Source organism: Brachypodium distachyon, chromosome 1, assembly GCF_000005505.3.
Source record: "Brachypodium distachyon strain Bd21 chromosome 1, Brachypodium_distachyon_v3.0, whole genome shotgun sequence".
NCBI lineage: Eukaryota > Viridiplantae > Streptophyta > Magnoliopsida > Poales > Poaceae > Brachypodium > Brachypodium distachyon.
In genome coordinates this window covers 58,813,411-58,839,393 of record NC_016131.3, presented here as the reverse complement: position 1 = coordinate 58,839,393, position 25,983 = coordinate 58,813,411, and the positions used below count along the sequence as shown (strand labels likewise).

General features: G+C 54.4%; 2 protein-coding genes across 2 annotated transcripts; both read right to left on the bottom strand.

Moving 5' to 3' along the window:
* Positions 1–661: 661 nt before the first annotated feature.
* Positions 662–2,058, bottom strand: LOC104582349 (mucin-1-like). The gene is made up of 3 exons (XM_010231824.1): positions 1,411–2,058; positions 1,268–1,355; positions 662–1,188 (listed from the first exon to the last, which is right to left on the bottom strand). Exons 1-3 carry the CDS (start codon positions 2,056–2,058, stop codon positions 662–664), a joined length of 1,263 nt encoding a protein of 420 aa, XP_010230126.1.
* Positions 2,059–7,512: 5,454 nt separating this feature from the next.
* LOC100825956 (DDRGK domain-containing protein 1) lies at positions 7,513–11,207 on the bottom strand. The gene is made up of 8 exons (XM_010230178.3): positions 10,957–11,207; positions 10,774–10,870; positions 10,563–10,675; positions 10,004–10,105; positions 9,760–9,921; positions 9,375–9,431; positions 8,424–8,460; positions 7,513–8,237 (listed from the first exon to the last, which is right to left on the bottom strand). Exons 1-8 carry the CDS (start codon positions 11,101–11,103, stop codon positions 8,002–8,004), a joined length of 951 nt encoding a protein of 316 aa, XP_010228480.1. The 5' UTR covers positions 11,104–11,207; the 3' UTR covers positions 7,513–8,001.
* Between the last annotated feature and the right edge of the window lie 14,776 nt (positions 11,208–25,983).

Genomic DNA, 25,983 nt, shown 5'->3' with positions numbered 1-25,983 from the left:
GTAGTGGCTGCAATTAATAATGCAGGTGAATCAGACGAAGAGTGAGGTTCGTCGATGTTCTTTGGGTCATGTGCTTACATTCCAACATGCTCTCTTCTCTGGGAGTAGATGAGGCCCATTTGCTCTACCTTTCCGCTGCAGCTTTATGATACAATGCTATCATGGTTTTGAACAATATTTGTTTATGCTGGCCTAAGAGGTCATGCAAGTTTGTAAGTACAATTTAAGTTCTGGATGATACGATGTAATAAAGTACTTATGACCTTTGTATCTTGGTATTACATCTTGAACTGGGTGTGCTAGTGAGTCGATCCAGGGACTAGCACAAATAAGCACAGAGATCGAACCCTAGTAAGGGGGCGGTCGCTTCACTCGCTCTTCTCGTTGAGGCGATCTTGGGCTATTGCAAGCACCTCCTCGTGCTCCTTGTTGGCCTTCTTCCGCGCCGCGGCCAGCGAGTCCAGTACTTGCTGGTGCTCGGCGCGTTGCGCCTCCAGCTGCCGGTGGAGCTTTGCCTCGGGGACGACCGGCGTTGTGGCCTCGTCCCTGGCCTGTCGAGCCAGGCGGGTCTCCTCCCTCAACCGGGAGAGCTCCTGCCGCTCCCTCTTGACATCCTGCCGCACTTCGCCCCGTTGACCCTTCGCGAGCTCATGGTGCTCCCTCACCTTTTGAACGAGGTGACGAACGCCAGTTGCTGCTCTGATGGCGTCGACGAACTGGTGCCCCTGATCGAGATACTTGGGTCCCAGGTGATTGGGTCCCAAGTTGCCTCGGCAAGGACGCTGAGGTCTGGGCTGGAAGTAGCGACGGACGAGGGTGAGACCCCCGTTGCCCTGGTCTGGCTGGGGGGAGCATCGTCCCCTTGCAAGGGAGCCGCCTGCTGCCCCCCAGCCGCGTCTTCCTCCACACCCGCGCCGGCGGGTTGCGGGTCTGGTGAGGGGCCCATGCCCCCGGCAGGAGTCGCCTCCTGCTGAGCGGCCGCGGGGTCCGCGCCTCCGGCCTGTTGGGCCGGGGACGCGCCGTCGAGCCCCACTCCGGTAGCGGTGGTGGGTGCCACCACCATCGTATCTGGGGCGGCGGGGCTTGGCGCGGGAGCCGCCTCCGGCTCATCCCTAAGCTCCGCGTCCTCAACGTCGGAGGTGAGGTCGATCACCGTGTCGTCCGCCCCCGTGGCGGGCCCATTGGGACCTGTGGCAAATGCAAGATAAGTACTCCAAACCAAATTGTGGTACCCGGTGACGAGCGCAAGGGAGTTCCGGGCAAGTACCTTGCAGGGCCGCCGCGCTTGCGGGGGTAGATTTGTCCCCCGCTGTCCCGGCTTCTGCTGTCGGGCTGTCCGTTGCACCTGATTTTGCCTGCAAGCCAAGGTAATCACACGGTCACGGGTCAACGTGCAGGAGGAGCGTGTACAATGGAATCAGGAGAGGGGTCTGTAACTGCTGCGGGCTCCTCCTCCTTTGGGACCGGGTCGGCGGCTGGCGTAGTGGCGGCGCCGCTGGCCTGCGTGTTGGCCTGGCGGGCACTGACGCTGGCCCGGGTCCGCGGCTTCTTGCTAGGCGCGGCGGGTGCAGCGTCGGTTCTCCCCCTCTTGCCGGCTCCGTCCAGAGCGCTGTCCCTGCAAGGCGTCAATGAAGAGGCGATGGAATCAAGGCAAGCACGAATTTGAAAGTAAAGGGGGAGGAAAGACGTCAGCTTACCTTGGGGGTTGAGCTTCAGAGAGTAGCCATTGAAGATTCCCCGCTTGGGCAGGACCGCGGACCCCCGCGGAGGTGCTACAACCCCGGTTGCTGCAGAAGCCACCGAGGCGCCCGCGGCCATTGCAGAGGTGGCCGCTGCCGCTGGTGCTCTTGGTCGCCACACCAGCGGCACGTCGTCTTCGTCCTCACCCTCCGCCTCGGGGAGGACTGTCCGGGCTCCGGCAACGCTGCCAGCCTCGTCGCCGGAGGACTCGTCGCCGGGCCAGCTGGAACCCGATCCCCCCTCGCTTTCCTCGGCCACTTGCTTCCCACGGGCTGCGGGTGGCGGAGGCTTCGGGGCTGGGACTGGGGGATCAGACATCAGCCCCCACTCGTTGAAGGGTGGGTAGCTGCCGACGATGTCGTGAAGGCCCGCGACGCTTCGTGAAGGGATGGAGCCCCCGGGGGCAGCTCCGTGAATGGGACGTCCTCGCCGGTGATTCCCTTCACCCACTCCTGGATCACCTCCGGCGTCGCACCCACGCTTTGCAGGCACGTGGTGTCGCCGGTCCCCGTGTACATCCACGCGGGGTGGGACCGCAGCTGCAGCGGCGCGATGCGCTGGCTGATGTAGGTGCGCGCCACATCTAGATCGGTGAGCCCCGCTAGCCGTAGGGCCTTGATCTTCTGGATGATGGGAAGAGGTTCCACATCACGCCTGTAGCGGTCCCGCCAGCTGCCGTTACTTGCCGGCAGCTCGGTGGGCGCATGGATGAACTCGTCAGGCTCATCCACGCAAACCCAACACCAGCTCCCGCGCCACTCCTTCTCGATCTTCTTCTCGCTCCACATGATGAACTCCGACTTCATCTTTTTGCGGGCGCGGAACGAGACCCCCGACGACATCGCTCCCGACTGCTCGACGCGCAGGTAGAAGTAATGGCGGAACAACGCCACCGAGGGCATCACCCCGACGAACCCCTCACAGAGGAATTGGAAGACATCGAGAAGGAAGAGGGAAGTGGGGTGGAGCTGCGCAACCTTCAGCTGGTACGCCGCCATGAGAGCCTGGACAAAGAGGGAGCACGGAGGTACGAACCCAGCAAGGATGAAGCGGCCGAACACCCGGAAGTTGTTGTCCTGGTGGTCGCCGCCGGCGGGGAAGATGAGCGTCTCGCCGTACTCATTGAACGAGGAGGCGACGGCATGCCGGAGCTTGTCGACCCCCTCGCCGTTGTAGCCGAGCTTGAAGAAAGCCCGCGTGGCCCTCATCTCCCGGTTCTTCTAGTCTTTCTCCGACAAGGGCTTCTTGGGGGCTTTCTCGCCCTTATCGACCACAGAGCTCGTGGAACCCTTCCCTCTCTTGGGGGCCTTGGGTGCCATGGAGAGTGTGGGTGGCGATGAACAAGATTAGGAGCCAAGGAGGGATGGGGATGAGGAGGATGAACTCGGGGCTAAGTGATTGCCCCTCAATGCAGCGGTGGAGTTTTATAGCACCACCTATGCTGAGCAACGGTTACATCCGCACCCTACGGGTGCGCTGGGGATAACTACGTTTTAAGAGTGGAATGCGAGACGTGGCCTTAACCACCCACGATTAAGGGGAAGGTTAGGGCGGAAATCTCGCCCCCACCGCTCCGCCCGTAACGGCGGAGTCCCTGGAGCGGCGCATGGTCGGAAGCCCGAAACGACCCGGGACCCACGTGTCGGTTAGGGCGTAGCCCGGCAACCGACCAAGGAAGATTTTGCCCGGGAATAAGCATTGCCGGCCCACGCCCGGGGGCTACTGTCACACCAGTGGCACCCGGGGACCACCGTTGCCTAACGGGTGGGTCGCCTCACTTGCTCCCCGCAAGGACGGCACCTCGGACAGCGCGGTGCAAGCTGCCCGGGAGCCACCAGCCCGGCAGGTAGCCGGGCTGCGGGGGTTGGGCCGGGTGGCAGCGTGGAGGTTCCCGCCAGGGTGCCCCCCGGGAAGGTCACTTGCTAGGAAGGGTGTTCCCTGGCGCAGGCGCTTACAACAGGGCCGGCGCCCAATGCAAGCAGAGTATTGGCGCCACGTGGCCGCCCGGCAGGCTCCTCTTGTGCAGGGCGGGTCAGGGTGTGGAGTATGGCACAAGCAAGCATTAAATGCTCCGACAGAAGGGTGGCCCCCTGTCTAGTCAGCCCACAGTGAGTGGCTCGCAGCAAATCTAAGGCACGTACCGCCCAGTTACAGCGCTTTGCACCATGCATGCATGCCAGCGCAGCGAGGGCAAGCTGCCTAGGGTTTTTGCTCGACACTTGTTCCCCATGCAGCGAGGCACCTGTGATATCCCCTTGAGTATAAAAGGAGGACCCGTGCCACCAGCCAAGGGGTTCCGTTTTCTAAAGGTTAGACTCGAGCGTAGATTGCAATCCCGAGAGATTTAGTCCAGAAGTAGTAAGTAGTCACTTAGCAGAAAGGGAAGAGAGCGCTCGGGGGCTCCCTCGGCAACCTTGTAAACGCTTGTTCATTGGCTAATAAACACCCAGTAGCAGGACGTAGGGTTTTACACCTCCGGGTGGCCCGAATCTGGGTAAATGAGCTTGTGCATTGTACGCTCGTTATTGGCCTCGCCGGCGATCGCCGGAGCGATCCCCAACGCCCACTGCCGAACCAAAAAGGGGGTGCCTCGCATCCCCGGCGTCTAAACCCCAGGCTACGACATCTGGCAATGGTTGGAGGAGAGATGGATGTGTACAGCACTGTGGCTTGGTTCATGGGCAGCTTGGTGATTGCAGTGGGCATCCTTTGGGGCCACGGCCTCCTCCCCAACCTCTTCTTATGATCATCAGGCACATAAAGTGCCATAGGGGCCGCACCACCTCCCTTGTGCAAGCAGGTTTAGAAGGTCGTTTAGAAGTGGTCTCGGTTTATAAGGAGGCATAGCAGCACAAGGAGGAGTCTCCCGTTTCTTTTGGTTTCGGCTAACTAGACAATAGGTTAGCTTAGCTTACTATATTTTGGTTCGAGCCTCTTGTTAATTTCACTATGTGAAATGAGGCTGCAAATCAAAATCCCTCTAATATTAGAAATGTAATCGATCTGAACTGCGGCAGTATTAGCAATGAGAACTTTAGCTATCAATATCAGTTTCCAGCATTACCATTACATTACAGCAATCAAACACTTATTCTCAAATGCTTCATTAAACTGCCCCTAACAACATCAACTCCCCCTCTACATGAAAGGGTTTCTCACAACTAAAATCAGACCCAGCATCACAATACAAGTATAAAACAGTTTGGACACATGAATCTCTTCTTTCTTCAACTCCACAATCTTGCCAAGCTTATCATTCATCCTCTTCCTCTGTTCCAGAAACGGCAACATCATAGATGTTGTGCAATCATTGGCATCCTCTTCTGTCTTCTTCACCTCCTCATTCATCCCACGCCCGTGCAACAATCCCTCCAGTTCTAGCTTCTCCACATAAGCATCCATCCACATGAAAAATGAACACTGCTTCAGTACCTGAAACAAGAACCAAAATATACATCAATTTCGGCCCCAAAACATAGCAAACCCTAGATTTCTCAAAACGCAAATTAAAGCAAAATTGAATCAGAAATCTGCAAAATTGATTCCCAAATCACCATAACAACCTTCCCCTCCCCTACTTGTGGGCGGCTCTCGCATTTCACGAATTCGCGCCCAAAATTGCCGTTTTCCCGTTTCTTGCACATCAGGCGCACCACCGGCTCCACCTGTGGACAGTCGGGGCAACGGGTGAGGGGGACGGGCCCATACCTCGGCCACGGGCTGCTAGGAGCGGAAGAGCTCGACCTAGACATCTTCTTCCCACGGATTTGGTGCTCAATCGACCTAGTGATGACGGCGGCCACGACGGGGTAGTGCCGGTCATGGCAACTACCTAATTTGGCGCGCGCGCGGGCAGGCTGCAGGCTGGGGAAGATGACCTAGCCAATGGAGACAAGGTGGCACGGGCAAGGTCCAGGCGGGGAGCGTGCAGCGGCGGGAATGGAGACGTGGCGGCGCGCAGTGGCGCTAGTCTCGACAGAGGAAGCAGAGGGCGTGGAGTTGGGGAACGGAGGGCATGACTGGTCGGTCGGCCTCTTATTTACCTACAGTGGGACCACAAATAACGGTCAACAACCTTACAGGTCAGCCCCTACAAAAAAAAGGTCAATTACTGACAGGTGGGACCCACGTCAAACGGTCCGGTACCGACAGGTGGGACCCATGTCAAACGGTCCAGTACCGACAGGTGGGACCCATGTCAAACGGTCCAGTACTGACAGGTGGGACCCACATCAAAGGTTAAGTGCTTACTTGTGGGGCCCGCTAGCAAACCAACAATCCCCAGACAACATCTTTAAACACCCCCATTTGGCTTGTATGCATTTTCAACCAGATAGAGCACTTCATGCGCCAGCGTGCCATCGAGTGATTCGCTTCGTCCATTACAGTCTTCAGCGCCATTTTTCATGTTTCCATGCGTTTCAACGGTTTCCATAAGCAATTATCTCTTTGATGCATGACGCGCGTGTACATGTGCATCGATCATTGAAGTATGAATGTATGCAGCGGCGCCTAACCCTAGCTAGCTATAGCCTCTTCTACTGTACTTGTAAATGCTGATCTCTCTCTTAAAGTCAACGACACCCCGGCTACAGTAATCTTGCCTGCACGCACACATCTCCGGCCATGAATCTATTATCTATCTCTATCTCTCCAGTACCATTATATAACACAACACAGCGTTAACACCAACCGCTCTAGCTAGCTCCATTCCATTCCAACACAAGAATGCTGCTTAATTGCATAAACACAACCTATATATATAGCTCAAGTGCTTCAGCATTGGTTCATGGAGGAATCTATCAGCAGCTCATCTAGGATTACTTCCTCTTGTACGGAGACGTCGTCAAGGGCTGCGGTTCCGATCAGGAAGACAGCGGCTGGACGGCCTGCTTGGACGACGACGACGACCAAGCAGCGGCGCCGGTGCCGGAGCAGGCGACGAGGGAGAAGATTGAGCTGCACGGCGCTGGCTCTAGCTCCACGGTGTCCATCGCCAGCAGGACGACCAAGGTCGTCAACACCAACAACGAACAAGAAGAAGAAGAAGACGAAGACGAAGAAGACCCTCTCCAAGACACTGCTTCCTCCTCCCCTCCCCTGCAAATCAATCTAGTATAACAATGTTTCATCATCAGTATATATGCTTCCATGGGCAATGCAGGAGTATATGGCAAATTGCTGGCCTGGCTGTTATGCAGCTAGCAGATCGACACAGATTGTATTATTCTCAAAAATAATGTGATGCCGTGCCTTGTATTTTCACCTGCAGCAAATACTACCGACTGTCAATTTGTAGTGCTGATGGATTTAGCTGATTTCACATAAGTATTGGAGTGGCTCTTAATTTTGAGCCGACAATGCATATGCAGGCATGCAATCGTCCTCCAAGCCTGCAGTGCTATTCTACAGGCCAGGGTACGTACAAGGCCTTTTTGACTTCGACAACTTGCTTTGTCTGCTAATAATCATCGAGCATATTAAAATCCACATGTTTGTCCGATTCGGGCATGAGTAGTCACATGCAAATATACTCAATCTTCCATGCACTCGAACCTTTTGGAAACTTATTTGAATCAGAGAGGTCTTAGAATTAATCTTACAAATCAGAGGCCCAACTGTTCTGTTAAACAACAAAGGTACATTTAGTTTCGTACTCGTCTGAATCTATGAGCCACTCCCTCCGTCTCATATTAAGTGACTCAAATCTGTCCAAATATGGATGTATCTATAGTAAAAAACACCTATCTATAGCTAAAAAACACCTAGATGTATGTAATAAAAAGTCACTTATTAATATGAGAAGGGAGTACATTTTCCCCCTTTTTTTCACGAGGTCCATACATAGCTCAGCTATCAATCTCCTACATTTTCAGCCTTTCAGGCAGGCCTAACTCCATGGCTTACCTAATTCGCTGTCTCTGCAGGCCTGCTAATTCTCTAAAGCCCACTAACTCACTCGGTCCATTTAAATTGCAGGACAACAGCAAGGCCGAGCGCCTCTGATCGATAGTAGTACATCTCAATCAGGCTTTCAACATTGCTACAAGTTCGTCCAAGGCTGCAAAAACTGGGCCATACACACACTCACACATAGTACATTCTTCAAAGTTCGAACCTTTCGTGGTATTTACCATGTGAGCATCAGCACTGAATCTCCAAATCAGCACTACTTTGTCAAGTACAGGCCCTCCCAAGGTTAGCATAAAACTGTGATACAGCTAAGAATGTCGCACAGAAAGTAGAAGGTTAAGTTTCTCATCAGGGCTCTGTGACCGTGCCTGCTGCAGTGGTTTCGTCCTGGTGGCCCCCCTCCTTCTCGACGTCGTCATCGTACAGGGGCTTTGGCTCCAGATCGATGAATTGGTTCGAGTTGTTTGCCAAGTGAGATATGCTGACCCTCCCGTGTTTCCTGATGTAGTCTGCAACGGCCTGCATCTCCTCGATTGATATGTATATGAACTTCCCACGATCATCCATCACGCCGGATAGTCGATCTGCCGAAACAAACACAGACCGATCAGTACAACTGAGTGTTGCTGGGGTGCTATATATTCCATGTTGAAGTTTAACCAGTGTAACATATACATATCCAGCAGATATCCAGATAAAATAGGACTACAAGGCTGGACCATTATTAGAGGTTGGAATAAGACAAAGTAAGTCGTAGAAGAGTCACATACCCATGCCTTCAAGTGTAATAATTCGGTTAATGCAGTCCTGCAGAACACAAAATAATAATAATCAGAATCTAAGCAAACAGGAACGAACACCCGTAAAAACTGAAAAGAAGATTTTCCTGGTGCTATAGTACAATATCAGAAAAATAACACTAGATGGAGGATAAACATTTCCCACATCAAAAGAAGCAAACGGTCACATAATTATTTTTACTCGTATGCTCTGAATACCAGTCATTTATCATGAGAAATTCATGATAATGAATGCTCACAACTCTAGGAACAGCATAGTGGAGAATTTGGTACATAAAGTATGTCAATCTAATGTATTCGGATAAGGATAAGATATTTGGGATTTGATGTTTTCAAGGAATTACCAATCCACAGTTTGAAATCTGTGATAACCATATGTTTGTGGATATATAGAAAAGATTTTCGTAAGTGGAAACAAAACTAAATGCCTCCATAGTGTGTCTTTCAAGACGAAACCTCACAAAATTTGCTACTCTACGTCCCAACTGTGCCTCATGAAAGAGAAAAATAGCCAAGCCACTGTTTTAGACTTCAGTTTGCCTCATATGAGGCATCGAATTTCTAAACCTTACACACATCATAATTACTGTTCGGACATTGGATGGCATGTTCTAGTCACAAGTATTACTATAAATATGCATTTAACAAAGTATAGAAATCCAAGGAAGGCGAATTTTATAAATAACACAAACACGATACAACTCACAAACATGTTTCTAGCTTTTCGAGTGATGAGGTTCCAAAGCGAGGTAGTAGCAAACAAGGGTGTCGATCATGAACTATCAGCAATCATCTAATGAGTTTTATCATTATTTTAGTTTAAAGTGAACAAGATAAGATCTTAGTGTTCTAGCAGCACGTCCAATGTTAATAAACCCGTCAATACATCTAGCACTCTAATGTAAATGGCTCTTCAATTACCTGGGTTCGCATGCCAAATTCTCCAGCAAGGTCCTCTAGCGGAACACACTTCTGCTTCTGGAAGGTTATGAAAAGTTACAGAGAGATTATCAATTTACCACGACAAGCATATCTCACCAGCCACCAATGCAATATACTTAAGACATTGATAATGTTATACCACATCCTTCAAAGGGAATTAAGGTTGACAATTATTTAGATACTATCGTATCGTGAATAAGGGAGATATAAGTTGTTTCAGTGTCAGTTTTAACAAAGAAAACAGGCACACACATTAAGTTCAGTTCATATTACATTCATATCAAACACAAAGACTGTTGATTTTGTGAAATGAATCATTTATGTATGCTAGAAAGTAATTGCATCCAAGAAAAGAACAATGTACCTTGATATATTCCACAAAATTGTGGAGCAAACCTTGGCCACCATCTTGTGTTTCGCTCTCAGTTGTCCCTTCAGCATCAACTGAAAAGTCCCCTTTCCATTTCTCAAATTCCCTAGCAGCAGCCTCCTCTTCCTTGGCTTTCCTTGCCAAAGCTTCTTCTTCCTGAAGCAATTAATAAGCAACTTAGCATGGGGTTTCAATATATAACCCAAAGAGAATAATCAGCATTTTAATAATTTCTAACCAATAATCTCTCTTGTGCCTCCCGTTCCTCATCCTTCTTCCTTCTCATTTCCGCATAACGATCTTGTTTAGTTCTCCTTGAATCCCGTGCAGCTTCATCAGCCTTGCGAGCAGACAATTTATTTCTTGTGAAAATGTTGTCCATTAAGAGATACTGGTGTAACCATGCAAGCAAACAAGAGGCAAAAAAAAAACATACTTCCATACCATAGTCTGTCCTGAGATGAACAGCCAAACTAGCAGTAACCAATGTTTTAAGAAAACAAGACCACATACCCTTAATACTGCTGATTTAAGCAGTCAGTCATCTTATACCAAGAACTTAATCTAAGATGATAGAGATAATGCTAATTAGCTATGCTGGGGGCTGAAAGCATAGCGTGATATGCTGAGATTGTAGATGCACAATTCATATATGCGCATGCAGCTAGAACTGCAGTTTTAGGATTTAACTGAACACCAACCTCCTGCAACAATGCAAAGTCCGCAGTTTTAAATTACAAGTGCTAGCATAATCAACAACGACAAACACGGTATCGTAGCCTAATTCTTAAACCAACCTGACGCTGTGCTTCTCGCTCTTGCCTTTTCTTCTCCTTCTTCCTTGAGCCCTTGGGGGCATTGTTACCCTCCTGGCCATCCTCCTCGTCACTCTCGGCCTCGTCCTCTGCAACTGCACAACCGAGAACCATCAGCGCCAACAATAGCTAGGGTTAACCCAAACAGGACACCATCGAAGGAAAAGGCAAGGGCTTTCCGCTGTTCCACTACCATCACGGCTAGTGGATGCTGCCGACGAAGAACTCGCCGCAGCCGGCCTCCTCCGCATTCGCCGCGCCGCAGCGCCGCCACGCACCACCCCTTCATCCTGGAGCGCACGAGATTATCAAGTCGAAGTTTAGCTAGCTATAAGCAGTGGAGAGAGATTAAGAGCCTAGCAGAGCAGGATGATACCTGGAGTGGCTGGGGCGGGAGGCGGTGGTTGCCGCCGCCGCCGGCGGCGGCAGCATCGGAGCGGCGGCGCCAGAGGAGGAGGGGGAAGATGGCGAATACCAAGAGCGCGCACACGACGGCGGCGACGATCCCGCCGGCGCCGTCCATCTCCGCAGCCTCCGATCTCCCTCTCCAAACCCTCGATTTCTCTCTCGTTCTACGGGTCGATGGATCGAATTGGGGACGGAAGAGACGACGACTATGCCCCCAAATCCTTCTCTCCACAGTAATATTTCAGATGCTGGGATGGACGGCCCAGATTGAGAGCATCCACCGGTTTGACCTTCGTGGCTTCATCCAAGCCGTCCGCATGCGATGCAGAAGCAACTCCTAGTACTCCTTTTCTTTTCTAACCCAACTCTTACTCCTTCCCATTCGTAACAAGTGTTACAACTTTGTAGTAACTTTGTACGGAATACTAGATCTAAGACACTTACAGCTCGTTTGGCACCCATCGTTTGGGAATAGAATTGTAGAATTCATTTTGAATTTCAAAAAACAACTTATTTGGTTGGCACGGAATTAGCGACAGGAATTCAATCTCAAATTCCATGGAATCACACTATAACTAGCCTCAATTCCTCTCTAAAAGCCATCATTTCTCTACAATTGTCTCTCACTCTTCAATTCCATGTGACAGACAAACATGATTTTTCAACACGGAATTCAAATTCAACTAAATGAAATCCTATCAAAAATTGCATTTCATTTCATTTTGATCAAATGAAATGAATTCTTGGTTGCCAAACGAGCTGTTAGTATTATGAATGAGAATTGTACATCAACACTCACTCGACATGTATCATGTATCTACCATATCATATGGAGTACTCCCTCCGTCCAACAAAAGATGTCTCAAGTTTGTCAAAATTTAGATGTATCTAGATATGACTTAGTGTATAGATGCATTTAAATTTAGTCAAAGTCGAGACATCATTTCTTGGACGGAGGGAGTATATATATCTTCAAATTTCAATTAAGTTGAAACTTTGACATGTGTGCACAAGCATAAGAACAAGACAACAAAACAGATGATTGCCAGAGATGGAAATAACATTGTTATATTTCAGAACTGTGACTACTCATAGATGAAATTTTGTTTATTGATGTGTGAAACAAAGTTGAGGAAAAAAATAGATGGATGTTGTGTGAATGTAGTTGTGAAGAACCATATTTTGTACTAACTTTTCAGATAAAGGTAAATTAAACGAGAAGAGCAAGGACATGTAGTTATACAACTGTTGAACGATGCTCTATTGCATGTGTGTTTGGGCTGCTTTTTGCCGACAATGTAGAAGATGCGATATATATGGCCAAACTCCAGCGATCAATATCAATCACGCTCGATCTGTATATATGAGATTAGCTAGGCGCTTTACTTGATGTAAGAAAGACCTGACTAAAAGCTGTCAAAAAAAAAAGACCTGACTAAAAGGAGGATATGATCTATGATCAATCTACAATAAACAGAAATTAAAGTTCCTCCGTTATGCTTAAAGAGAAAAAAGCCCAAGCATAGCTCGATCTACCTGTAGCTGATATTTTCTCACCTGATATGGATGTCTTATGATGCCTCAGGATTCCATTTTCGATGTTTCTGAACCAAATCAAATCAGTTCAAATTTTGTTCTCTCTTATCTTTGTTTTTTTTTTGTGCGGAGAAAGTTAATTTGTTCTGTTTGCTAGCTTGCACAAATTTTGACAGGTTCAAATTAATGTACAAGAAAGTTGAACCTCGAAATGCATAGACGCCTTCACTACGTCAGAATGTAGCTTTGGCGGACGACCTCCAGTGGCTGTTCGAGCGGGGCAAAAAAATCACGGCCACTGGTGCTCCACCAATGGCGGTGGACAGCAACAGCCACTGGTGGTCCAGCACCAGTGGCGGTGGAGATGGTGAAAACTGAATCACAGCCACTAGTGCTCCACCACTAGTGGCGGTGCAAGTCCAAAGCCACTGGTGTTCAGTGGGGATTCCCCCACTTGTTACCGGTGGCTGTTCTAAGATTAAAACAGCCACTCGTGATCCGACACCTCCAGTGGCCGTTTTTAAAGACCCCTTAAAATTGCAAAATTCATAACTAATTCACAACAAAAGAGAAAAATATGATTCTTTTTTTTAAATTCTTCCCTTTTCATGCTTTATATTATGGAGCAATAATATAATTTATTTTGGTTAGAAAAAGTAATTTATTTATTTATTTCATATATGATCATTATCTTGGTTGTAAATCATTTTTCTGAGAAACACCATATGATATTTTTATTCCAACATGTTAATCAATAAAAATTAAGACCTCGGCAAAAAGAATCACCTTTGTTTGATTTTTTATGAATTATATACGAATTTTCAAGTTTCAGCTGTCTGTAGGGGGTCACCAGTGGCGGGTCGTGTCTAAACACCCGCCACTGCTGGTGGCTCACCAGTGGCTGGTTTCTTAGCCCACCACTACTGTGGGGTCACCAGTGGCTGGTCTTGGCTTACAGACCCGCCAGTGGTGATCCCCTCGAAGACCGCTGAAACTTGCAAAAATCATAACTAATTCAAAAAACATCCAAACAATGGGATTCTTTTTGCTAAAGTCCTCATTTCTACTTATTTACACGTTGGAACAATAATATCACATGGTCTTTTCAATAAAATATGATTTTCCATTTTTTTCAATGCAAAAAATAAAGTATTATGTGAAACAAGTCAATTTTTTATGGTTTGAAATGGCAACTATCTAATGTTCACACAACTATGACATATTTAATTGCTACTGTCCAAAGGTTTTGAATTTTCTATCTATATTGCTATTTTTCTCCATCTAAATGAATTTCTCGCGATTTCCCGAAAGTAATTCAAATTTGAACTACAAGTGTGTGATAGTTTGTTCCTAAAAAAATTCAAAAAACCATTTTAAGGTACCCAAGTAAGAATGATGTAAGATTCGTATAGGATGTTCAAATATTTAGCAGCCTTCTATGGAAAGATGTGTCGATAATTTTCATCCCATCTTGCGAAAAATCTAATAATATGAAGAAAATGTCAAAAAATTCCATTCTTTGGCATGGAATCCTTTTATGTGTACTAGTTGCAATGAAAAATAATAAACTTGAATTTTGACTACATTTCAAAAAACATCTTCTCAAAATGGACTATTAAGCATGAATGTTAATGAGTTTCAAGTCAGATGACCAAAGTCACGACCATTTCTATGTAACCGTTCATCATATTGTATACATATTTTGCACAGAGGTGTATCTTGTCATGACAAACAACGTTTCCAAAGAAATTTACAACTTTATAAGTAAAATGAATGTTCGTTCCATTTTATAAATGCAGAAATAGGGTGTTTTGTGAAGCAAGTACATGTAATAATACTCAAAATGTTGCATATCCAATTTAACACAAAGTAGACCATTATTACACACTTCTAAACCAATTTAGTCACATAAAGTATTTATAAATTATATGAAAAATAAAAAAATAAAATTGCATAAGTCACTAGTGGTTGTTTTGGGGATGACACCCGCCACTGGTGCTGTATTTGAGCCCAATGGTTGTCTGGAATCTGAAAAAACACGGATCCGAGTGCTCTCGTGTGATTGGTGGAGGAAAACCGGCCCGGATCCATGACGTGGCGCCTCTTATATCCCTCCGATTCTCTCGCTCCTTTCTCTCTCTCCACATCTCCACCCTCCAGAAGGACCTGAACCCATCTCCTCTCTCCCTTCCTCATCTCGTGACTCCTCCCTCCCGATCTCCTCCCCTCCTGATCCTCTCCCCATCTCTCCTGTTCTCCTCCTCCCCCTCTGCGGATCCACGCCGAACATGGGCTCCTCCTCGCGCCCTCCTCCTTATCTCCTCCGCCGGACACGGGCTCCCCCAGCCTCGCCACCATGGAGGAGGCCGCCATGGGATACGGCGCCTCCTGCGTGAGTTGCCGCCTTCGAGGACGGGCGCTTGAGGAGCTAGGCCTCCTCCCTCCTCCTCGCTAGCGGCCGCCGACCTCCTCCCTCCTCATCGCGTCCATGGTGCGGCTGTCGGATCCCCGGTTTCCTCCGCCACGACGAGATCCAGTTTCCCCCTCGACCACGCTGCGGGTCTGCTTTATGCTGTCCCTCGACCATGCCGCTTGCCGGATCTGGTGAGCTCACTCCCTCTCTCTCCCTCTCACTCCTTCTATCTCCCTCTCTCTCCCCCTCTCACTCTCAGATCAATCATTTTCCTGCAGACTGAGGGCCGCCGCCATGGGAGGAGCTCGCCGCCGCCGTGGAGACGACGAGAGCGCCGCCGCTTCTTGGGTTCGGTGCAGGCCTGCGGGCCGGCCCGATGTTTTTTTTATTTTGGCAAAACCAAACTGGTGGCGGTGGCATGCCACAGCCACCGATGTTTCTTTTTTTGTTGCGGCAAAACAACACCAGTGGCGGTGGCATGCGACAGCCACTGTTGTTGGGTTGACATCGGTGGCCGTTGGTGTCACCACCACCGGTGGTGTACATCACCCGTGGTGCAAGCTTAGTGGCGGGCTGCATGCCAGCCACTGATCTAGTTTTTCCACCGCCACTGGTAGGCTGTTGTGTAGCAATGCTTATATTATGGAACGGAGGGCAACATATATCATGCTTGGATATGCAACAGCACTAGAGTATAAGATCTAGAAGGCATGCAGTAAGATTTAACCAAGGAAAATTTATTAGCATGTACATATAATGTCGTCGCACGGGGCTCTGACATCGGGGGCGTGCGGGCACACCCCCTTTTAGGTTCGGCAGGGGCGTCGGGGGCTCCGACGATCGCCGGCATGGCCGATGGCGTACACGAACTGCAAACTAATGTACCCAGAATACATGCAAGCTAAGGACACATGCATGCACGTTTTTACCCAGGTTCGGGCCACCCTGAGGTGTAAAACCCTACGTCCTGCTTCTGAGTTTGTTATTAGCCAAAGAACTGGGGTTTTACAGGTTGCCGGGGGCAGTCCCCGGGTGCTCTCTCTTTTCAGCTAAGTACTCCTTGCTACTTTGGGCTATTGCTAGTAGTGAACTGTGAACTGGTCTAACCAACCCTTTTGACCGTTGGCGGGGGTCCTCCTCTTATAACCAAGGGGATGCCACAGGTGCCACGGTGCATGCATTACAAGTGTCCAGCAGGGAGACATGGCAACTCCCCCTCGATGCGCTGGTGGGCATGCAGGAGCGCCAACTCTACTGCTAGGGGTCTAAAATCCTAAAAGTAGGATTGGACAGCCATTGTTCCCCTAACTTAGACGGGTAACGCCCCTCCTGTCGGCTCATTTAATGCGTCGTGCGCCTCACTCCTCGCCCTGGCGAGACTGCGCACTCGACGCCTGGCACGCGCCCGCGTGGCGCTGCAGCTCTCCCTGCTGGGCCCCACCCCTATGGCGGGAGCCCGCGCCCGGGAACCCCTCCTCCCGGCAAGTGGCTTCCCGGGAGGCCCAGGCCTGACCACATCCAGGAACCCCCTCCCGGCAAGTGGCTTCCCGGGACGTGTCCCGGCGGGAATATTCCCCGAAGCCCCGCTAGCCCTTCCAGGGTGGTAGCTTTCCGGGCTGCTCGTGGCTGCAGCCCGACGAGGCCCACGCGTCGCGCAATGGTGGTACCCCGGGTGCCACTGGTGCGACAGTAGCCCCCGGGCGTGGGCCGGCAACACCCGTTCCCGGATGAGCTTTCCTCAGGTCGGTTGCCGGGCTACGCCCTCAACCGACGCGTGGGCCCCGATCCGCCTCAGGCCCGCGTCCCTTCGCTGCCCCTAGTACTTCGCCGTTACAGACGGAGAAGTGGGCGCGTGATTTCCGCCCTAACCCCCCCCCTTAAACAGGGAAGTTAAGGCCACTTCCCGCATTACTCCTTTTGATTAGGAGTTATCCCCGCGCACACGTAGGGTACGGAACCGGCCGTTACCAAACGGCCGGGCTCTATAAAGTTTTTACTGTTGACAAAAGGGAAAAACACTCTGCTCCCCACGGCCTTCGTCTTCAAGCTCTTTCGCATCTCGCATCCAAGTGTTCTTGCTAGCTTCCACCCCCATTCCCCATGGCGCCCCCCACCACCAAGAAGGGAAAAGAAGTGTAGGTCTCGAAGGGAGCGGCGACCAGCAGGAGCGAGGCGGCAACCAAGGCAGCCGCCGACAAAGACCGGAGGAAGCGGGAGATGCGGGCCATGCTCGCCTTCTACCGGCCTGGCTACAACGGCAAGGCACTGGATAAGATCTGGCATGCCGTCGCCTCCAAGTTCAACGAGCACGGGGAGACCCTGATCTTCCCGGCGGGCGCCGAGCACCAGGACAATGACTTCCGGGTGTTCGGGCGCTTCCTCCTCACCGGGCTGGTGCAACCATTCTCGCTGTTCCTCCACGCGTTGTTGGAGTCATATCAGCTGCGGGTGGCGCAGCTTCACCCCACATCGCTGTTCCTACTCGCCACCTTTCAATTCCTCTGCGAGGCGTTCGTGGGGGTGATGCCGTCGGTGGTGCTCTTCCATCACTATTTCTACCCTCGGTTGACAACGCGAAAGCGATGTCGTCGGGGGTGGTGTTCCGCGCCCGCGACCAGATGAAAACCGAGTTCATCATCCGATCGGGGAAAAAGATTGAGAAGGAGTGGCGGGGCGACTGGTGCTGGGTCCGAGTGGAAGACCCCCAAGAGTTCATCCTCTCGCCCACAGAGCTGCCGCAACCCCACAGCGGCTGGCAGAACAGGTACCACCGCGACGCCGATCTCCTCACCATCGTGGAGAAGATCAAGGCGCTGCGGCTAGTGGGGCTTACCGACATAGACGTGGATCGGACCTTCATCAACCGGCGCATCGCGCCGCTCCAACTGCGCTCCCGTCCCGCGTGGATGTACCCGGGTCCCGGGGACAGAACACGCCTCCACCAGGACGGCGTGGATTTGGAATCCCTCAAGGTGTGGGTGAGGGGAATCTCCGGCGAAACCTTCCAATCAACGAGATTCCCGCCGGGGGTCTTTTCCCTTCATGCCGGTGTTGCGGAGCTCAACGACATAGTCTCCGGCTTCCCACCCTGCAACGAGTGCGGGTTGATGGACGGCACCCCCACTCGGACCCCCCGCGCTCCCCTGCCAGCACCTCGCGGGAAGCAGGTGCTCGAGGGGAGCGGGGGCGAGTTGGAAATCAGCTGGCCCTCCCTCCAGTCCCTGGATGACGAGGCGGGCCAGGCTGCAGCGTCCCCGGAGTCGTCCCCGTGGACGACGACGATGAGGACAGCGATGATGCACCCCTGATCGTTCGGAGATCAAGGGCGCACGCAGCGGCTGCGGCTATCTCCTCGGCGGCCGTGGCGGCATCTTCCCCAGCGGCGACATCCGCCCCGGCAGCGGCCGCCAGCCCCGCGGCGGCCGCCGCTTCAGGGGCACCCGTCGGTACTTCGGTGGCGACCACGTCCGCAGGGGTCGCAGAGGCTCGGCAGCGACATCCACCCCAGCAACGGCCACCTCAGGGGTGCCCGCCGGTACCTCGGCAGCGCGCATGTCCACAGGGGTCACCGGGCCACGGCGACGACATCCGCCCTAGCAGCGGCTACCCGCACCGCGGCGGCAGCTACCCCAGGGGCATCTGCCGATGCCTCGGCGGGGACCATCCGCGACCCGGCAACGGCTTCAGCAGCAGTAGCTGCCGGGACCGCAGCGGCAGCCCTCCCGGGATCGGCCCCTGACGCCGCGGCGGCTTCGTTCCCGACCCCCGCGATGCTCCGGGTTGCAGCGACCCCGCGGGCACCCACGGTACCGCCCGCTCGAGGGGTCTTCAGGGGCTTCGCGCTCCGACGCAACCCCTCGAGGACCGACTCGCCGGCAGGCGCCAGCAAGAGGGGGAGAAGCGACTCCCCACCCGCCACGCCGAGCAAGAGGGCGCGCACGGACGCCGGCGGCGCCGCTGACCCGACTGACACAGGGGCTAGTGGCGCCGTCATCGCGCCCGCCGACGACCCAGTCCCAACGGGGGCGGGGCCGGCGACTGGTACGGCTCCTTCGCTCCTCGTTTGCTGCATTTTTCAGTTGTCAGTTAACCATACAAACGTACCTTCTTTTTCAGCAAGCGGCAACTCGCCCGCGGCAAGCCTCTCGGAGGCTCCCGCCGGCACGGGTGAGGCGGGAGAAGCCCCCCTCGCAAGTCCATCTTCCTTGCAAGGTAAACGCCCCGGCTACCCTTGTCCGCTTCCGATAACTCTTTTACTTGTCGATCCTCACGCTCCTTGTTGCTGCAGGCCCAAACGCGCCCGCGTCGGAGGCGGACGCAACCATGGTTGATCTCGACCCCGATGTCGAGATTACGGGGGCGGTAGAGGAGCCGGCACCGGCTCCCGCACCAAGCCCTGCGGCGCCGGCCACAACGACAGCGGTGGCCACCGTCACCACCAGGACGGCGCTTGGCGACGCTCCAGCAGCCGCAGACGCGGCTGGCGCGGATTCGCCTGCTGCCCAGCAGGGAGTGGCTCCTGCCGGGGGCACGGGGGCTTCTCCAGCCCCGGGGTCCCCGGGCGCGGTGAAGGGGAGGCTTCCGGGGACGGGTGACAGGGTCCCCCGAAGCAAGCGAACGACCCCCCGCATAGCCCTACAATGGCAGCGGGGGCTTCGTCGTCCTCGGCTGCCCTCCCCAACACCGACCTCGGCACCCTTGCCGGGGTGGCTTGGAATCCCATCACCTGGGATCCGAGCATCTTCGAGCGAGGACACCGGTTCCTGGACGTCGTCAGGGACCAACAGCAAGCCTTCGTCGACTCCTTCAACGAGGTGAGGGAGCACCACGCCATCACCAAGAGCCAGCTGGGTGAGGTGCAGGAAGCCGTGGAGAGGGAGCGGCAAGAGCTCTCCCGGCTACGCGAGGAGACGCGCCTCGCCAGGGAGGAGGCGCGCCTTACCCGGCAAGCCCTGGAGGACGCCGAGGAACCGGTCGTCCCGGAGGCTGAACTCCACCGGTAGCTGGAGGCCCAGCGCACGGAGCTTCAGGGGGCGCTAGACTCGCTGGCGGCAACCCTCGAGGTGACCAAGAAGGAGCACGCCGGGGTGCTCGCAGCAGCACAGGCCCGGCTGGATGAGAAGAGCAACCTGATCGCCAATTACCGCGGCGAGATTCAGGGCCTTCGCGTCAAGCTAGAGGTGCAGATCAAGGCCACCGAGAGCACGGTGGATGCGGCGGCCCAGCATGAGATCCAGCTCGGCACCGCCAAGGACAGAGCGGCCAGGCTTGAGACCGAACTGGCCACCATTCGGGAGGAGCTCACTAAGGCTGGCAACGACATCGCGGTCAGGACCGCGGAGTTTGCAGCGCTGGAGGGCAGCCTCCGCAAGGCCAAGAAGGCCACGCACGACGCTCGGCTCCATCATAGCACACTGATCGGGCAGCGGCATTTAGAAACCGAGAAGCTGCTGAAGACCGCCCAAGCGTTGCGCGACTTGCTGCCCCGTTTGAGCTGCAGGCTGTGGTGGTGGACGGCACAGACGTCTCCACGTTGACTCCCTTCTGCTCCGACCTGGTAGGGAAGCTTGGGGCTCTCGACGTCTGGATCGCCCAGTACGGCGCCAACGAAGTCGCCAACTGCGCCCGGGAGGTTGCCGGGACAATCCTCCCGAGGATACGCCTCCGGGACCCGGGGTTTCCCTTTGAGTCCCTGCTGGACGCCTGGTCGGACAGCGAGGACGAGCCCACACCCACCCAAGCGGTGCGCGGGTTCGTCGACGAGGTGGTCGAGCGGATGCAGCGGAAGCCGGACCACGAGCCGTCCTCGGAGCCCCCGGCGGAAGGCGCCGGCAACTAGTTACCGTAGCCCCCGACCGTCCTTGCTGCTTTCCGATGTATCTCCTTTCAGTTTTTGTCCCTGCAAGTGTGGCGCTTGGCGCCATTTAAACAATTACACTCCCATTAGCTCGTGTAATCGTCTAGTACTTAGTTAATCAAGCTCTTTAATTAGCTCAATTTTTGTTCTTTGCTACAGGGGCTGCCTCGCGGGGTGGCTCCCCTAGCCTTTCCGTGCTGCGCCTTGTGTTGCCGGGGACTCACGCACGCCTCACCCTTGACCAGACCAGGGACCCGGGACGGACCCGCGGTGCCGACCTGGGGCCAAGCGGTAGCGGCGAGCCACTCCACCTGCGGGGTAACTACTCCAAACCTGGGAGCCAAACGAGGAGCGCACTCCCCCCGCAAGCGTCCTTCTAACACTCCGGCCACGCGCAGGTTCCGGGGCCACACTTGGCGAAACAGCGTTCAATTATGTTCAGTTCTTACTGGGTTTGCCATTTAGGTGTCAGCACTTAGCTTTTTGTTCAATCTTACGCTCGAAGCGTTCGTCGGAGGTGCACTCCTGGTTCGCCACCTTTGCAGATGCCCGATAGAGGGATGCGGCGGGGAAGCTGCGACAGGATCGCCGCCGGCGTCAAGCGCCGACAACGATGCTACCGCTGCACCGCCGCGGCAACCCTTGCCTCCGGAAGAGCTCGTTCTGAGGAATGCGGCAGGGACGCCGTGACTTCCTCGGCACCACCGCTGAACACGGGCGACGAGGACGCCACAGCGTCCCCACAACAGCCTTTGCTGCTGGGAGAGGATCTGCCTGAGGGCCGCGACAGGGACATCGTGGCTTCCTCGCCACCACCGCCGAGCGCGGGCGGCAAGGACGCCACGATGTCCCCATAGCAGCCCTCGCTGCTTGGGAGCGATACTGCTCGAGGGCCGCGGCAGGGACGCGATGATGGGCCGGAGCGAGCGGCGACCGCTGGCACCGGCGCCATCACAGCGTCCTGGCGACGACCCCCGCCTATAGAGGCGCTCTCTAGACGAGGCGGCAAAGACACTATGGCAGTGCACCCTCGGCGCTGGGCGCCGATGGCATGCACCACCATAGTGTCTCCGCGGCGACCCCTGCTCCTTGCGGAGATGTCCTCTGGAGGGATGCGGCAGGGGCACTGCGGTAGTGCACCCGTCAGCGCCGGGCGCCGATGGAATGCACCACCACAGTGCCTCCGCGGCAGCCCTCGCCCAGGAGCCGCTCCCTAGAGGAGGTGCGGCAAGGGCACGGTGGCAGTGCACCCGTCGGCGCGGAGCGCTGATGGCATGCACTCCCACCGTGCCTCTGCGGCGCCCCTTGGAGTAGGCTCGATGGGGTAATGTGACAGGGGCGCGATGGCAGTGCACCCGTCGACGCTAGGCGCTGATGGTATGCACCACCATCGCGCCTCCACGGCACCGCCCACCTTAGCAGCCCCTTTCTTGGCTTCGCTCTGAGCCATTTCATGGCTGGGGCGCGCTTTTTATAAGCGCGGGGGAAGGGCTTGCCACCGCGCGCGACGAATCAGCGCAGCACTCGTGGCATCCCTCCCCTTGAAGTTTGGTGCAGTCTTCGCCACTTTGCATGCCAAGTTGCTGTGGCACGCGTGGCGGCCCCCTCCTGAGTCAAGACCCTCGGAGTGCGGTGAGTCCCTCGTGGCGCGGTCGTTCCACACCACAAGGCACTGCTACATGCCGCGACCCGTGGGCAGCCCACGGGTATTACAATGCGCAAGATACCACCTTTTCCTGCAGATTAGATTCTTACCAGGCCCGAGCTGCTGCAAAAAAAATTCAAAATTCACGAAAATACAGAAAGGAACACGGGTAATCTCCTGCCTCCCAGCCCCCGAGCACGGAAGGGTTGATGCCAAACTTGATGTGAGCATTCTATTTCCCAGCTACAACGGCTGCGGGGTGCACGTTGCAGGGAGCCTGGCAACTACACGTCCCGTGATGCACGTCGCGGGGGACCCAGCAACTACATGTCCCGTGATGCACGTTGCGGGAAACCCGGCAACTGCAAGGTCTCCGTTCTCGAGCCCCCGGGGACGGACTCGCCTATCATGATAACGACGGAGTCCCTGCTGGTAGCGCGCGGCTCGCACAGGAGCCCGGCATCGAAGCTCTTCGATGAAGTTTAGATCGTCCATCCTTTGCTCGTGATGGCTGGTGTTGCCGTACGCACGTACTCGGGGAGATCCGTGCTTGAGCTCGAGGGGCAGCACCGCTTTAGCCCCGTAGACAAGGGTGAAAGGAGTTTCGCCCGTTGCCCGACTAGGTGTGGTCCTGATTGACCACAACACGGGCTAGAGTTCTTCAACCCTGTGTTTCCCGTGGCCTTTGAGCTTGTCAAAGGTTCTCGTCTTGAGCCCCCGCAGCACTTCTGCGTTGGCTCGCTCCGCCTGCCCGTTACTCCTCAGATGAGCAACGAACGCGAAGTGTAACTTGGTGCCCATGTCCTCGCAATAGGCCTGGAACACTGTGCTCGTGAACTGCGTGCCGTTGTCGGTGATGATGCCGTTAGGCACACCAAACCGGCACACAATGCTTTTGAAGAACTTGATGGCCGCCTGGGCAGTCACCTTCCACACTGGTTCCACTTCCACCCACTTGGAGAACTTATCGATGGCCACGAACAAATATTCGTACCCACCAACTACTCTCGGTAGCTTACCGACGATATCGATCCCCCAGACCGCAAACGGCCACGAGGAAGGGATGACGTGTAGGGCCTGCACCGGCTGGTTGCTCTTCTTTGAGTGGAACTGGCATGCTTCGCATGTCTTCACCAGCTGCTCCACATCAGCCAGGGCCGTGGGCCAGTAAAAACCGTGCCGAAACGCCTTGCCGGCCAGCGTACGGAAGGCCACATGGTGGGAGCATGTGCCTCGGTGTATCTCTTCCAGCAGCGCGCGCCCTTCGTGTTGCGGCACGCAGATGAGCTTGACTTCATTTGCACGCCTGCGATAGAGGTTCCCGTCCACCACGGCGTACATCTTGGCTTGCCAGGCCACTCGTTTTGCGGAGGCATCATCCTCCGGGAGGGCCCCCACCTTCAGGTAGCGGGCGATTTCCATCGCCCAGGGAGGGGTCTCCCTGCCTACGCATGCCGCTATGTCAGTGGCATGGACCCCTGCTGTTGCGAGGGTTCCTTCGGTCGCCGAAGGGGCATCCCCTGCGACCGGCTCGGGGGCGACTGAAGGAGCCGCTTGCTTCTGGCAGAAGACCCCCGCCGGGGGCTTCCGGCGCTCTGCTGCCATCTTGGCTAGCTCTGCTGCTATGGCAGCGAAGTTGTCCTTCCGCTTGACGTGCTCGAACCGCAAACCCTTGAACTTGCGTTCTAGCTTGCAGACTTCCTCCACGTACGGCACCATCTGCGGGCAGTCGTAGTCCTTGTTCACCTGGTTGATCGCGAGCTGGGAGTCTTCGCGAACAATCAGGCGCTTGATGTCGACGGCGATTGCCGCCCGTAACCCGGCGAGCAAACCCTCGTACTCCGCCGTCTTGTTGGTGGAGTTCGGGAAATCGAGTTGAACAGCAAACCTCAATTGGTCTCCTGTCAGTGACTCGATGACGACCCCGGCGCCAGCTCCTTGGAGACTGAACGCGCCGTCGAAGTAGAGGACCCAGTGGCCTTCGTCCAGCTTGCCGGGCAGGCTGGTCCCCGGCTTCTCCTCTTCGGCGTTCGTCGACGTCCATTCGGCGACGAAGTCCACCAGAGCCGCACTCTTGATGCTCTTGGAGTTGGTGAAGTGGAGGTCAAACTCCGACAGCTCCATTCTCCATTCGGCCACCCTCCCAGTGGCTTCACGGTTGGTGAGGGCTCGCTCAAGGCAAAACCCCGACACCACCGTGACGCGATGCGCCTAGAAGTAATGGCGCAGCTTGCGGGACGCAAGGAGAATCCCCAAGAGGAGCTTCTGCACTTGCGGGTACCTCGTTCGCGCGTCGCGCAGCACCATGCTGACGAAGTACACCGGGTGCTGCACTAATCGCTTACGCGGTGCAGGAGCTGCCGGCTCGGGGGTGGTTCCTAGGTCCGAGGCAGTTGCTGGGGGCCGCTCAGCCCCCTGCCCCGCAGCCTCAGTCCCTCGAACATCTTCCTCCCTCTCGGCAACCAGCACCGAGCTGACCACCTGGTCAGTCGCCACTAGGTAGAGTAGCAGCGGCTCGCCCGGCTTGGGGACGACGAGGACGGGCGGCGACCTCAGGTACTGTTTGAGTTCCCGGAACGCCGCTTCGGCCTTGGGAGTCCAGTCAACCGGACCCTTCTTCTTCATCACCTTGAAGAAAGGCAGGGCGCGTTCGCCCAACCTTGAGATGAAGCGGCCCAACGTGGCAACGCAGCCGTTGAGGCGCTGGACATCCTTCACCTTGCGGGGAGCCTCCATCTTCTCGATGGCTTCTATCTTGGTCGGGTTGGCTTGTATCCCCTTGTGTGAAACCAAGAAACCCAGAAGCTGACCCGAGTCCACACCGAAGGTGCACTTCTCGGGGTTCAGCTTGAGCTTGATCCTGCGGAGGTTATCAAACGTTTCCCGCAGGTCATCAATCAGCGAGTCCTGACGCTTCGATTTGATGACGATGTCGTCCATATAGGCTTCCGCGTTGCGGCCTAGCTGGGGTCCCAAGCATTCGCGCAGCATGCGCTGAAACATTGAGCCCGCGTTCCTCAACCCGAAAGGCATGCATGTATAATAATAGTAGCCAACCGGGGTGATGAACGCTGTTTTTTTCTTGTCTTCGACCGCCATTTTAATTTGAGGGTAGCCGGAAAAAGCATCTAGAAAACTCAGCAAGTCACAGCCAGCGGTAGAATCAACTATTTGATCGATGCGGGGTACAGGGAAGGGATTCTTGGGACATGCACGATTAAGATCAGTAAAATCCACGCACATGCGAAGCTTGTTTCCTGCTTTAGGTACTACTACAGGGTTAGCTAACCAAGTGTGTCGCACCAGTGGCACCCGGGGTACCACCGCTGCGCGACGCGTGGGCCCTGTTCCTGGGTTCCCGGGAAGGTCTCATCCCGGGGAGCGTCTATGAGCTCCCCAGCAAGCTACCAGCCCGAAAGGGGCTAGTGGGGCTTCGGGGAAGCAGCTTCCCGGAAGGGGGTTCCCGGGTGTGTTGGGCCCGGGTGCTTCCCGGGGTCGACTTGCTGGGACTAGGGGTTCCCGGGCGCGTGCCCCCGCCTCGAGC